Source organism: Ammospiza caudacuta, chromosome Z (assembly GCF_027887145.1).
Source record: "Ammospiza caudacuta isolate bAmmCau1 chromosome Z, bAmmCau1.pri, whole genome shotgun sequence".
Taxonomy (NCBI): domain Eukaryota; kingdom Metazoa; phylum Chordata; class Aves; order Passeriformes; family Passerellidae; genus Ammospiza; species Ammospiza caudacuta.
In genome coordinates, this window is record NC_080632.1 from 65387046 (window position 1) to 65401697 (window position 14652).

At 40.1% G+C, this 14652-nt stretch overlaps 1 protein-coding gene across 1 annotated transcript in view; it reads left to right on the top strand.

The window, feature by feature from the left end:
* MCC (MCC regulator of WNT signaling pathway) overlaps window positions 1–14652 on the top strand; it is a 181051-nt gene that overhangs the window by 158768 nt on the left and 7631 nt on the right. Inside the window, 3 exon segments of the mRNA XM_058823775.1 lie at window positions 2437–2671; window positions 8492–8698; window positions 9658–9755. Coding sequence (XP_058679758.1) covers window positions 2437–2671; window positions 8492–8698; window positions 9658–9755 — 540 coding nt within the window.

Below are 14652 nucleotides of genomic sequence, written 5' to 3' on the forward strand. Positions count from 1 at the left end.
GGCAATATAAGAAATTCAGGATGAAGTGCTCACCAGCTGTCATCCCTTGAAGGGAGCAGTAGTGGACAAGCACTGTGGCTGTGGAGAGCTGTTTGGTGAGGTTTTTGGGGCAGCATACCTTGGCAGAGTTGCTGGGGAGATCAGAAATTCTGCAGTGCTGTTCCTGTCCCTTCTACCCCATCTGCTTCCAGTCTTTTGGGTGGGGATGTGCTGCTAAATGCAGGGGGTGGCTGAAGGTTTTTGTCCTCTTGTGTGCTGGTTGAGACACAAGTTCCTTGCTGAGCTCTCTCCAACATCTGAAAAAAACCAAAAAAACACTCTAGAAGAAGAAGAGCAGCTTGCTAGCAATTCACCAGAGGAGCCAACTCAGCTGCAGACAGGCAGGCAGGCAGCCAGGACTGAAGTAAAAGCAGCCTGAGTATCACTGGCAACAGCCCAGACTGCCTTCCTCAGTTTGGACTCCATTCCCCTAACATATATGTGCATAGCTGTGGGTCTTCAAGGGCCAAAATCTGTGAATATGCATGGAGTATGAGGTCCAGCTCAGCATAACAATAAAGTTTCAGCATTCTTTTGCTCAGGTTTCATTTGCAGCAGGAGGGCTGGGTTTTCTTTCCTTTTCAAGCCAAAACTGAGATGAGGCCTTTGTGCCCCAAGACTTTTAAAGCTATCCTTCCTCCAACAACAGCTGTTTTACATTTAATCCAGAAGAGCTCTGCAATTGCAGTCTTTGGGTGCTGAGGAAGAAACTTACAACAAATTTCAGTACAGAATAAAGTACTTTTCACATTGTCTATCCTCATTTTTTTAATGTATTTAATTCATCAAGATGCCTTTAGGCTCAGTAAAGCAGGATTTAGTAAGTGTTTCATCATTTTCTAATCAAGAAATAGTATGAACAAAAAATTGTTTCAGCTTGGAAGGGTTTCTATGTATCTGGGTACTGAGTGTTCTTAAGCCCCACTGGAGAAGAAAATGGATGAAAACAAAGGCCAGTTTACAAAAAGTAAAGGCCAGTTGTGTTGACTATGGCAGGCACCTTCAGAAAAGGAGGGTATAATGTGAAATTAACATAGAACTGTAGTAAAGAGCTGTAATACGGTATGTCATGAGGGGGAAGGATTTTGAGAAATCTTGTTAGACCTGCCAATTCACCATCTTCTCCAAGGCGGTGCTTGGAATTTGTGGAAAGATGGGCAATTATTTGAAGCACTTTAAAATCAGTGTAGCTTTAGCTGAAGTAGAACCAAAGGAAAGAGAAAAATCAAGCCTATCTTGATAGGCTTCTCCTTTGCATATGTATAATATTTCAGGACATCATCCTGGCTCTCACACCATCTAGCGGGTAGGACTTTTTTCCCTAGTACAAAAATGTTGAACAGCAGTGCAATTTGATACAGAAAGTTATTTATTCCCCTGCTGATAACTGAGATCATCTAGCATTCCAGACAGGCACAGTTAATGGATGACTTATCCCTCACCCAGCAGCTGATTACAGGACCTCAGGAGACAGCAGGGAGTTTTGAGTGAGGCTATAGAAACAACATGGCATTTTATTTTCCTTTTAGTGTTATTGCAACTATATTCAGCCTTGGAATGCTACAGCTGTGTCAGTCTGGGCCCCCTGCAGCACTGGCATGCATGGAGGTGGGTAGGCAGCACTCAGCCCCCATTGCTCTAATGACATTATTACCCTTTTCTGGAATCTCTGTGTAAACACAGGGCAGAGTAATGGGCCCTCATTTGCTCAGAAGATACACCAAGTCTTTCATGATGACTTTTTATTAGAATTCCTGTTACTCCATTGAATAGTTTTAAATCACTCTAGCCCTGAAGGAATGCTGAGGAGTACACCTTCACATGAGCTAAAGTTCTCCTGGCAGTGGATTTTTCATTAGGTTGATTCCTAAAAGTGTCCATTAAAATATCTGAGGTAATAACTGGTATGGTCATCAGCAGAGATAGATGAAGTCGGGGTTCATTCTATTTTTTTAGCAGATGCTTCTTCTCAAAGATGATGAAGTCTCAGTGTCTGAGCAGCTTGCTGTGCTGTTACTGCTAAGAAGTCTTAAAGAGCTTTTTTTTTTTTCTTTTTGAATAAAAAAATCCACCACTTTTTTTCTGAAGACACCATTCCAGATGAAGTAATTTGTTTAGACATCTGTAAATGTCTGTAAATGTTTTTTAGACATCAGTAAATATCTGGCTTTGCAGAGAACTTGTCACATGACTCAATTTTCATGTGCAGCTTAGGGAATTAATTTTTTCTGAATTTGTCACCTCACATTGCAGTGTCCATGCTACATCTGTGTCCTTTCTGTGAGCTTTTAGGTAAGACTCAGATGCGTTGATGAAGTATTGGGAGTGTGTTTGATATAAAAATTAATATTTTGTTTCAAATGTATTTTTTTCTAATGCCATTCTTTCTCTTTCCAGTACTACCAGCTCAACAGCAAGCAGTTGTGACACAGAGTTTACAAAGGAAGATGAGCAGCGGCTGAAGGATTATATCCAGCAGCTGAAAAATGACAGGGCAGCAGTGAAACTGACAATGCTGGAGCTGGAAAGCATCCACATTGATCCCCTTAGTTATGATGTTAAGCCACGTGGAGACAACCAGAGACTGGACCTGGAAAATGCAGTCTTGATGCAGGAACTCATGGCAATGAAGGTATTTTATTCATAACCAAGAGGGGAGCTACTCTGCTGGCAATGCCTCTGTGTCACAAATCATGCTTAGTCACACACGGGAGGCTTTGATAGTGGTCACTGGGTAATAAAGGGTAACTTTTTTGAAACACATAATCTGGACAGCAAAAATCCAGTAGTCACTGACAGAAGGCAGTGCGTTAACAGTGATGAGCTATGTGCGTTCTGAATTAGGAGGACTTCATCTGTGTCTCTAAACTTGGAATGCTCTTCTTGACAAACCAGATGCTCTCTTTCTGAGAGATATGGCAGCTGAATTGCTCAAGGATGACAAAAAACCATGATTCAGCACTTCCCAAGAGATAGCTCATTACTTACGAGCTAGCAAATGTGCATCATAAATATTTGTGAACTGAAGCAGAACAAATTCAACTGCTTTTAATATTGGTGTGGGAGGAGGGATGATCTGTCAGATGTCATCCCTAATGCTCTCTCGCAGTTGGTCACAAGTCCTGAGCTCTTTAGGCACTGTGTTGCAATCTATAGCTCAGTCCAGAGACTGAGCAAAAGGTAGGCTGTGTAATGACTTGCATTAACAGAGAGTTTCGGAGAAAACCCTGGTTTATATGTCCAGCTCTTAAGATGTGATCTAGAAAAGCTGATCTTTACTGACCAGGTGTAGAGCTTACATCATTTTAAGTCTGTCTTCTGTATTGATTTTGAGAGGTGAACTAAAACATAGGAACATACCAAGGCAATACAAGTGTATGTCTGCATTCAGAAGTTGTCTGGTTTTGATTCAGTTTAACTTCTGTATTTTAGCAAGTGCTAATTTAGCCAGCTAATTGCTGACATGTCAGGTGATGGTATTGAGTGGGACAGAAAATCCTAATAGTTTCATGAGCTTCTAAAGTTATAGATTTTTGTTCAGATGTGCTGCTTCTGGCTAAGTGGTAGCCTGGTGATGATAATTATGTTTTCAGTGATGCTGCTTTTCCATGATGACAGAGTTTTGCAGTAATGCCTTCATTATTCACAGTTCAGAAAAGACTGCTTGCTAGAGGTTGGGAAATGTAAAATTATGTTTCTTGTTTGAATACATTGTGACCAACAGCAAAATATTCCCCACAATAAAAGCATGCAAGATGTACTGTAAGATGTTGGTAGATAATCAGATGTGTATTTCAGATATCACACTTCTTTTCCTTTTTTGCATCTAGATCTTCCCTGAAGTATCTTGTACACCATTCTTACCTCTATTTTTCAATTTTAACTTACTTTTTTTTCCTAGTTTTATTTTCATTTAAAGGTAAGGGCAAACTGTGGAGCTGTATCCCTTGTGAGGCACAGGCCTTGTCTTCCCTGACTGTCAGGAACACCAGCAGTTGCATATCATAATTTCTGGTACACTTCTGTATGCTGGTAATTCTTTTGTTCACAAAACAGTCATCTGACTTGTTTTTGACACACAGCATCCATTTGGCTGGACCTGGCATATTGGGTTTTCACTGCAGGAATTGCCCCTGGAAGAACATTTTCTTCTTGGTTGGGTTGTGTGGAATGCATACAGAATAGACACACATTTTGCATATGTGTGTGAACTTACCTTCAGCCCTTTGCAGTACAGAGTACAAACTGACAGTACTGTTATTCATTGTAATTTCTTGTGCTTCGCTGAAATTCAGAACTGCAGGAAAACCGTATGTTTCTGAAAGAGACATTGTGAAAACTCAATTGTGAAAACTGGTGATTTGTCAATGTGTTACCTATCAGCTTCCGTGGTTGTTGCTGGGGTCTGCATTACACCTCCTCTTCTCTTTGTCAGGGTAAAAGAGAGTTGAACCTAAGGTCAGGACTCATTTTGGCCTTCTGAGTATATTTTTTGTATCAATTATTTGAAACATGTATCTTACACGGAATATCATATACATCTGCCTCCTTCTGAAACAAACAGAGAATTTAGGTTTCCTTACAGTATTTTATTTAACTTGAAGCAGATGGACTGCAGAAGACTTCATTGTTTTGCATTTTTAATTTGTTTTCTCCCTTTTACATTCTTAGCAAGGGTGATACAGCTGTAACAAGCTACTCGATGATTTCCCAGCGTTGCTGGGTCTTATAATCTCCTACTGTCTTCCCAAAACTTGGTTCTGTGTTGGAATCTCTGGCACATCTTTTGGCACCCTCCATTTCTGATTGCCAGTAAAAGCTGATCACCTCATCAGTTTGAAGTACCTTTACTACAGTAGTTCTTCATTATTAATGAGAAAGGCATTTTGAGGGTTGTTTCTCTGCTGCCCTGTTTATTATTTTTTTTTACTAATCCAGAGCGTAAGACATAGTGGTCTGCCAGTGGTCTCCTATAAAATACAATTCTTTGCTTCAAGCAATAATTAACCATGTTTCAAATACATTCCAGTCAGCGGTTTGTCATCATTGAGTAGTCTTGCTTTGAGGTCAGTTGTTGTCATGCCCCAGTTAGCAAGGAGATTACTTTTGATGGGTGTAAATAATTCTTGGTTTACAGCCTTTCTGCATTTCAAAGGCCTTAATCTAGATAAGAAGTGTCAGCTTTCTACACTGATAATTTTTCCTCTTTTGTGTACAGGTGTTGATAATGTTGCTCATGATGCACATTGAGACTACAGTCTTTGGTGGAAAATGTTAAGTGTTCTATTGTCCACCTGTGTTACACCCATTCATGCTCTTACAGATTTGTATAGTGAAATACAGATAACTAGAGCATGACACTTATCTACTGTGATGTTTGTTTTAATTCTGAAGGTTGGTACATTCCACCTTGTTTACTGTGGTTCTCCTTGACTTTTTGTGACTTTAAAAACTTCTTACCTGCATGAGCAAATCGAATACAAATTTTGATTTTGAAAATTCTGTGGTGTTTCTGATTATTTTGAATCAGAAGATTTTAATTTTCATTCAAGTTTTTGTCCAAAACCAGGATTATGTATGACTGAGTACAAAATATCCCTCAATATTAAATTAATTTGTCCCAAAATAACTGCTGGATTTGATACCTGAAGCTTGTGAATTTGCATGGATTGTCTTACGTCTTCTGCAATCCCCTAGAACAGGGACGCTTGCTACCTTCTCCGTCAGGGTTTCATTTAGTGAATGCCACTTGTGCTCACACTCTGAAGATACAGGTGTGTTAACCTGCAAAACTGCTTCACAGCATTCTGTAGCTGGAAGAAAAGGGAAGTGGTAAATATACGAAGGTGGCACTGTCTTTTCAATTAAATTAGATGCGGTCTTCAGAAAATATTTTCGTGGAAAAAAATTGCTGCTTATTGACTCTCTACGTAAACTTGAACTACCTGAATTTTCCCAAAATGGCTGCTGCTACTCTGCCTCGTGCATTGCATGGGTCCATACCATAATCCTCAACTGCAGTTCAAATTTTTAACCATCTTCAACCTTTCCATTCCCTCTTGTTCCTTCTCTGTGAGCCTCTGTAAGACATTGGCTGACACAAGCTTTTTAACTTTTCCCCTGCCTTTTTTTTTGCTTCTTTACTTCCAAGTCACATTGTTTTGACATGAGAAAAGTAACATATGGGAGGTGCATGATATGTCTTCTGGGACAGGATGCAAACTGCTGAATTCATATGTGATGATCTAAGCTTACTGTCTTCATTAACAAAGGAGTTAAACATTGATCCTCAAATTTATTTTGAGCTTGGATAAAATAAAGAAATAATGAATATTTATGAAAATAAAATAAGTGAAGTCTTTGCGTGATAAGAAAAGCCTGTTCCACACACTGGTTGTTGTAGTGAATTAATTTAACTTTTTTTTTAGGAAATAAATGTCCCTTATTTCTGGGCTGAATTTGCCTGGCTTCATCCTCTAGCCAGGAAAGATCTTGTCGTGACCATCCCATACAGACAGCTGAAAGTATCTTTTATTCATACAAGTGTCAAAATACTCTGTTCAAATTACTTCTCAGCCTTCACTAAGAAGGCTAAGTAGATTAATGGCTTTAGAAGTAGAAGCTTAAGAAGTTAAATGGATACACTTGAGTATATCAGACCATCCAGTTCAACTCCTATAACAAAATTTCCCCATAATTATATATCAGTATTATTTACATTTTTTACTGTTGACAGAGGCAATTAATGGTAAGTTTGCCTAACAACTAAATTTATGTAAACCGCATTGAATGAAACTGGTTGTGCTTCTAACCTTCAGTTCACAATTAAGCAGATGAATAAATCAGTGACTTTAAAGCTCATACAAACCTTTCTGAGCCCCTCAGGGTTTTTAAGATAGGGATTTTGTTTTTGCATGGTTCTGAATAAGCCAGTGATGCTTGTAACTGTGATACACCTGTGTACAGTGCTTAGTCTTAATCCAGACAGCAAATTTTTGTAGGCATTTAGATTCCCTTCAACATAAAAAGTTTGTCTAAATAAGTGTAAAGATTTGGTTTTGTATAATCTTTGTTTATAATGGCTAAAATATGAACAGCATTATTTTTGAACAATAAAGCAAGATACCTCTGTTATTTTTGTGATTAGGGTTTTTTTGTGTTGGTTTTGTTTGTTTGGTTGTTGTTGTTGTTGTTTTAAACAGATAGTGACTTGTTCCTAGGCTGGCCACACAACAAGAAACTTCTGTCTTTCAGAGGTGTTTAGACAGTGAACAAGAGAAATGTAATGCAGAAAATGTCTGCATGAATGTAGTATTCACCCATTAAGTGACCTAGGGCAAGGCAAGCTAAACAGTGAAAACATGACTCTGGGTTGGGTTTTGTTTTTTGGGTTTTTTTATTTGTTTGTTTGTTTGTTTTGGCAGTCTTGCTTGTTTAGTGGTGGTTTTAAGCACATAATGTAAATTATGTATTAGTACTATCTCTTTGAAGGTTTTGTGGATATTGGGTTTTTCTGGGTATAGAAAATAACTAGGCATTTTGTAGAAGAAACATTTCTGAAGTGTTCATCACAGAGAGCCCTTCTGGTTCAGGAATAACCCATCATTTGCTTTTCACAGGAGTTTTTGGAGTCTTAAAGAAGGGTCATTGCACTCACGCCCTGCTCTTAAACTTCTGCCCAGCCACTGTCAGACAGATGTTAAAACAGAGGTCTGTCCCCAGGCAGCAGACATTGTGTTACAATAGGTGACAGCCCTGTCAGAAGCAAGAAGGAGCTCTCAGAATTGAGCTTCTTTCTATCGAGTACCACTGTCCATCCTCTGTGGATTATATTTAGGGAAGAAAATAAATGAGTGCATTTTTCTGTCAAACTCAAGTTGCATATACTTGGGATTCTGGTCACCTAGGGGAGGGAAATTATAAATGGACATCTGATGGTGCCATACTCAGTTGCTCTTTTTGACATAACTCATTTTACCACATGGTATTACAAAGCAGGAATAGGTCCTGGTCTCTCAAACCCCTTCCCCTGTAATGAGATTAGTTCTTGGATATTAATAAGAAACTGAAATCTTGCTTTTAGGGAGATGTTTGAAAGTCATATACTTCTGCTTTTAAGACAATGGTCTCTGAAGGACAAAGTAGAACCAGAGAAATTTCAGCAGCTGTGTCAATTCTCTCAGATCTCTGATAGTCCAATTCTAATTTTGCTTCTGAGCTTATTCCTGAAGATGATAAAGGGGTGTCAGGGGTTATCATACTCAGACTGAAGATACAGAAGTCTTTGACAAATATGCAGTGTGATTATAAAAAGTCATCTGGATGTTGATAGTTTTCTCAATGAAAAGAGTACTTAGGTTATAAGAGTGGATGAAAATCTTGTTTAACCTCATCTTTCATTAGGTACCTAGTCCCATGAAGCAGCATGCAATAATACAATTTTCTTCAACAGGAAGAGATGGCAGAGCTCAAGGCACAGCTTTACCTGCTGGAGAAGGAGAAGAAGGCTTTGGAATTGAAGCTGAGCACTCGAGAGGCTCAGGAGCAGGCCTACCTTGTCCATATTGAGCACTTGAAGTCTGAAGTGGAAGAACAAAAAGAGCAGAGAATGAGATCTCTCAGCTCAACCAGCAGCGGAAGCAGAGACAAACTGGGCAAGGTCAGGAGTCAAGCTACACTTCCAAAGTTGTAAACATGATTAATTAAACCTTTCCCGTCCGTATTGCAGTCTTTAGCATGTTAATCATGCTCTTATTTTGTCTATATGCAGATCTTTCCTCTCTTCCCCAGTTGTGAGATGGTTCCTTCCATGCTGTGACTTGAGGACTTTGAAGAATTGGTGTTAGGCATGGGCTAAAATAAGGGTGTTTTGAGGACTACCACAAGGCCAGTCCTGCGAGACATAGGAGTTGCTGCGGTTGAGCATGTGTGTTGCCTGTTGCCACTCACTGGAAACACTGGAAGGGAGTCCAAGCAAAATGCCATTCTCCCATAAACACAAAATATGAAAACATTAGCACTTATTTCTATGCAGCATTTAGACCATTGTATTGAAGATCTCTTTCTCCAAACCAGATTGTAATAATTTGAGAATGAAGACTCTTCTCCCCTTAATGCAAAATAATGCAGAATAAACAGATTTCTGCATTTCCCGTAATAATTTGCATTAAGAAATAAATACCTTGGAAAACTTTATCTTATTTTTAGTGCTGTGGTCCCAGAAAATGTCAATAATGTGTTTAAAAACAAAAACCAAGACATAACGTCTTACTTCCTTATTCCTGGCAATATGTCATCTGAATTTCTTGATCCCATTGCCTCTTTGTTTCATGTCTGGTGTCAAAAGAAATATAAGGAAGGCAGTGGCAGTTTTGCACACAGTAGCAGAATTCTGCAAGTCGGTGAGCTGTGGTGTTTTAAAAAACATTTAGAGGCATTGTGAAGTATTAATCTGTTTAATCCATTTCTTGGTATGATGATACCCTGCCTTGTTGCTGTAGCATTGTGTTGTCTATTTCACCTCCTTTTTAAAAGCAGCTGTGAACTAAGAGGCTTTCAGAATTTTCCCATTAAGATGGTCGGTAATTTCTAATCAGGTGGCTTTTCCTCCTTTGTCAGGAATGTAGTGATGGCACCGCAACACCACTAACCCTTGCTGAGCTGAGACCATACAATGAGAGTGAACTGACTGCTGAGCTGACAAATGCACTCAGGAGGTAAGCACAGCTTCCCTGACCAGGGTCAGGACTTGTCCTGTAGGTCCAGGGAAAGGTTTATTTCTGAGCCTTCACTCTAACTCTCAAGTGGTTTGAAGAGTGATCACAGATCTGTCCTGTGAGAAGGAGATCTATCGAAGTCCTTCTGATTTTCCCCTCTCTCCTGCTTTAGCTCCTTTCACCTGGTGCTCAACTCCATTCTCCTTGAGGTTCTCCGGCATTCAGTTGAAATTTAGAAATAAAAGAAACCCTCAAAATGGCAGTAATGACCACTCTCAGGCAAGACTATGAGACATAAAACAGTGACATGCACGTTTCTTTTGTATGTTAAGAAAATGCTTAGTAAAGACAGGATATGAAGTGTGATCTTTGGTTAAGACAGTTTGCTGCAGGTTCGAATTTGGGTAGGAGTTACAGGAGTAACTCCTACTGCAGGCATTTTGATGACTCAGATGCTCCATTTGCCTCCTGAGTATGTAAGTGGAGCCACTGTTCAATTACAAATGATATTGTGTGAGGCATTAGCTTTCCAGTGGGAGAGAAAATTGATGTCTTGACAAACAGCTTTTACCAACAGCCAGGTTTTAAGCCTAAGCTTTCAGTACAGTTATACATTAGCTAGATATTTGTTTGTGCAGCAGTTTTTCCTTCACCAGCTATGTGGTAAACTTAATGACAAAGAAATTCATAGTTTCGATAATAGTTTCAATACTTGTTCCACGTTTGCCAAGAAATGGCTATCTAGTACCTAATCTGGTTCTTATATTTAGAACCTGTCCAAAATGCTGCTGGGATTTTGGGATATAAGAACCAGAATTTTGGCTGGGAAGAGTGTGTCTTGCTTTACCAGTGTTTGCACCTTTTTTTATGGTGTCCTTTCAGACAGCTGTGGTGTTTCATTCCTGAGGTGCTTTTTTTTATGGGTGCAATGTGTGCTGTGCCCAGGGACACTTAAGCCTGAAAGGCATTATGTGAAAATGTAAGATCATTACCATTGCAGAATCAATACATCTCCTACCATTTGCTTAGTAGTCTGGCAGTTGCTGAGTACTTAGTTTGCATGATGCAGGGAACAAAATTCTGTGGGTAAAATAATCAAAACTGTCATTTGTGTGTGGGTAGATAAAACCCATCAGCAAAGTAATTCACATAAACATTGCAGAGAGCCATTGGCCTCCCCTGTATCCCCCACATTGCTCACTGCTGTGAGCTGCTCCACCAGCATTTTCTGCCTTCACTCAAGCTGCTGCTCTTCCGGCTCTTGTTATTTGCTCCTGGATTTTCAGAAGATGCCAATGACCTTAGTTAACAGAGGTTTGAGTATAGTCATGAAATGTGGTTTGCTGACAACACAGAGAAAACAACTTTGCTTTATCTACTAGGCCTTAAGTTGATTAGCATGGATTTCCAGCCAAGAGCCTCACAAGTACAGTTTGTCAGGCAGAAATGGAGAAGAAAAATAATCGGATTAAACTGTACATAAATTGTGAAGGCTCTCTGTGTAATGGAAATACAGCTGTACTAAATGTGATTGCTGCTGCAAGTGGGGCTCAAGCACAGTTCCTGCAAGCTGTGTGGACAGGGTGTTTTTCTCCCTGATCAGTGTGCCAGCGAGATCAGGCTGAATGCTTAGCCCTCCTTACCCTGAAGTCCTGTCTCTGCAAGTCAGTTGCAGGTCTGTCTAGCACATGGAGAAAGCTTACTGCAACCTGTTTAGCCACAGCTATGCTAAAAAATATCAGAAGTCCCTAACTGCTGTTCTGGACAAATGGGTCCTCAAATATCACAGTGATATTTAGACTATCACAAATCCTCAAAAGAATTCTAAAACTTATCCAAGTCCTTCCTCCTCTGTGGGTGCATCCTCCTCAACTTGCCAAGGAAGTAGGACCAGAATACAAAATTTAAGATATTAGTCCCAGTAACTGTGTTTGCTGAAGGGTGGAGGTGGGGGAAAATGTGAAACAGATGCGTATCATGGCTCTGTGATCCAGAGGCAGTATTTAAATGCCAGCATTCAGGACTGTTTCAGGACTGGTTACAATTGGTGCATATGTCCAGCAATTGGTTCTCCCTATTGTTTCTCCAGGCAGTAGACACTGGTTGAGGGGACAGCAATTGCAAGGATAGGGGCAGAAATCCATTGGGTTTTGAGTCTATTTATCAGAGTATGTGATATCAATCAGCAGCCCTGCTTCCTGTTCCCTCCTTATCCCATCATTACAGAGACTAAAGCTCTGGTTGCTCCCCCCTCTGCTACTTTCCCATTCTGTCCTTCTGTTGCTATTAAATTGTCAGGTTCTTCTCAGTTAATTGAAACAGAGTGAAACACAAATAAAACAGCAGGATGTAGTTATGGTTTGGGTTTTGGTGTAGTTTGGAAGCATTTATTTGCTCATTGTCTGCAAATGGCCATGCAGCAGAGCAATCTCATCCACAGAGCCATGCTGGCTTCTCTCTGCAGATGTGGATATTTTTGTAAATCTGAAATCCAGTAGTGTGTTGTGAAACTTCTGTTGGTAGTGCCCATCAGCAGAAATTCAAGGCAGAAGCAGTTCTTCATCTATTGTGTAATAACACATTTGTTCTAGAACAACTCAGGATTTCCCATAGTAGTGCTCAGCATTAAAACCCCTGTTACTGGCTTTTTACAGAATTCACTTGTCTTTTAGATGGTCACTGTGCTAACTGGGAGAAATGTAAGTTGTCTTTAAGTCCTATGCTGTTGAAGCTACATCTGTCACACCAATTTCTGGTGTTGCAGGCTAAGCTCACTAATTTAGACATATCCTATTCCAGCCAAACATCAACACTTTCTGCCAGAGCCTTCAAGTTTTGGTTTTCCCTCTCTCTTTTCTTAATGGAATGATGAAGTGCTTTAATGGGCACAAAGCGTCTTCTTTCTTGAGTTTGACACATTCATAAACAAGTTTTTGTCAGGAAATACCGTACTCTTGAGAGGGTGGAAATGTGTTCTCAGTATCCTCATGGCCTGGTGCTGACACCTTGATGGTTGTGCCAGAGGCCAGTTTTATAAGACAAGATCTGGTTGAATATCCCAAAATCAGACAAATGACGCAGTCTCTGTGGGAAGACCTTAAATGAGTTGTCTTTCTTGCTGGCTTGGTCTCTTCTGCTGGGGCAGGGCAGAGAGCAATGTACATGACTTGTATGAGTTTGTAACTCAGTAGACACATACCAGGTTATGCTTTAATGCAGGTAAATGCAGTGGAGGTGGCAAGAGGGAGGCAGTAAGAATTCTATTCTGCTTTAGAAGGCTGATGATAATGATGATAGAATGGATATTTTCTTCTTCTAAGAAGCTATTTTCTTCTACTTTCATTCTGTGAAAAGTGGCCAAGCTGGCAAGACTGAAACTTCTTCCTCCTGTGAGGTTCTCCTGTAGTCTGTGCTTGTATTTTTAGCTGCTGATAGCTTTTCTGTCTGTGTAGGGTTGTATTTCATTCATACATTATATAATAATTTATAAATCATTAAAATGCTTGGCCAGGAAGGATCTAGCAGTACTACAGACCATGGCAGGCAAAACACTTTGTAACTAGACTGACTGTTCAGACTTCAGCTGCATCGCCATTTGGCACAAAATTATGATCCTTCATGGCTGTGCAGGATTACATGAATCGTGTCAGTCTAGACATGTTTCAGTATCTCCCTCACAAAAGAGTGACTTTCCATCTGGCAACACTGCAAAGGATCTTTATATTTACCATGCCTGATGACTTCTTAACGAAGAGATAGTGAGTGATGCTACTAATTGTGAAGTCACTGTGGACAGAGAAATGAGTAGTTATCAGTAGACTGGCAAAGAGTTCTTCTTCTGTTAACAAAAGGTGCATTTTGCACAGAGCTGTGGTCCCACCTCTTTGGAGTGGAAGCTGCAGGTATTCCTAGTAAGACATGAAAAACTCATCCTATTGCCATAATTTCCTCGTGTCTGTTGGGACAGTACAATGTTTGTTGCACTCTTACATCCTTATCCCTATCTGAAGACCTCAGCTGTGTTTCGTGCCAAACTTCTTTTCAGAGAGCAAACATTTCAATAGAGCACTGGGCCAGGGCATGGCAGTGACTTCTTCCTGACACAATGTCAGTGAGAGAGAAATCAAGCCACCTTCCTTAATTTTAAATTTCCATGAACTTCATATGATGGCATGTTAACCTTGCATATTTTCAAGGGCTGAGCTTAGTTTCATGATAGCAGCAGTCATTAAATTTAATTGTTGAAATTAAGGCCTATGCTGAGCACGGTAAGGCTGTCTCAGAAATGGAAACAGAAATGCCTAGAACATATCATAACCATTCATATTTAAAATTACTCTTAGACTTTTCTTTGACCAAGGTGCTGGACAAACATGCAGTGGGTAAAAGTAGGGGGAGAGAGACAGAGGTTTGTGTTCTGGACCTACTGATGCATCTTTGGCTGCTTTCTGTCAGTGTTTGCTTATTTCTGTTCTCCAATTACCACATCAATTAAATGAGGAGATAAGCAACCCTGAAGCATTTGAAAGCCAGACACTGGTATGGCTTGCAGTCATGGCAAATTTCAGAGATGTCTCTTTTTTGTGACTGTGCAGTATCCTGCTGTGGTTTCCCCTTGGCTTCCAGGGAGTTTCAGAAGGCATGGCCTGTCTCTGGAAATCCCTCTGGAGAGTCCCGCTAAGAGAAACCTTCTCACAAGAGGAGAAGTGACTCATGGTGATATCAGGGACAGATTGCTTAGAAGCACCTTGAGTAACTATTTTTACCGTATGCCTCACAGCCAGCCATGATTTGTCTTTTTCTCCATTTTTGACATGGTAAGTAGTTCTTACCACCCTGTGGTTATCTGAACTGCTGAGCTGCTATGCACTTCAATATAATCATCACAGGGAGCTCC